This window comes from Penaeus monodon, chromosome 15 (genome assembly GCF_015228065.2).
Source record: "Penaeus monodon isolate SGIC_2016 chromosome 15, NSTDA_Pmon_1, whole genome shotgun sequence".
Taxonomy (NCBI): domain Eukaryota; kingdom Metazoa; phylum Arthropoda; class Malacostraca; order Decapoda; family Penaeidae; genus Penaeus; species Penaeus monodon.
Window position 1 is genome coordinate 1,321,212 of NC_051400.1, and position 296 is coordinate 1,321,507.

The following is a 296-nucleotide window of genomic DNA, read 5'->3' on the forward strand; positions in this document are numbered from 1 at the left end:
CTTGGCTTCGTCACAGCGCAATAAACTTCTAACACTCTGTCACCAACACCTCCTCACCAGTTCTCAGGATGTGGAAGGCGCCCTCGGTCGCCTCCAGCCAAGGGCGATTCCCTTTCTCGCTCAGGATCTCCGGGTACGTGGAGGTGCGGCATTCCGTCTGGCCGCTGGAGTCGCCGGCCGCAAGCGGTATCATGGACACAGCGCGACAGGAGGGGTTCACGTCGCACCGACTGCGGCACACACCTGCGAGCAGAGGGGCTGAGCGTGGATGGCTTTTCTCTCTGTCTTTTTCTCTT

The 296-nt window shown here is 60.1% G+C and overlaps 1 protein-coding gene across 1 annotated transcript in view; it reads right to left on the reverse strand.

The window, feature by feature from the left end:
* Window positions 1–296, reverse strand: part of LOC119582100 — a 9,479-nt gene that overhangs the window by 3,501 nt on the left and 5,682 nt on the right. The window contains exon 2 of the mRNA XM_037930344.1: window positions 58–243. Within this exon, the coding sequence (XP_037786272.1) occupies window positions 58–243 (186 nt within the window). The remainder of the gene's footprint in view (window positions 1–57; window positions 244–296) is intronic.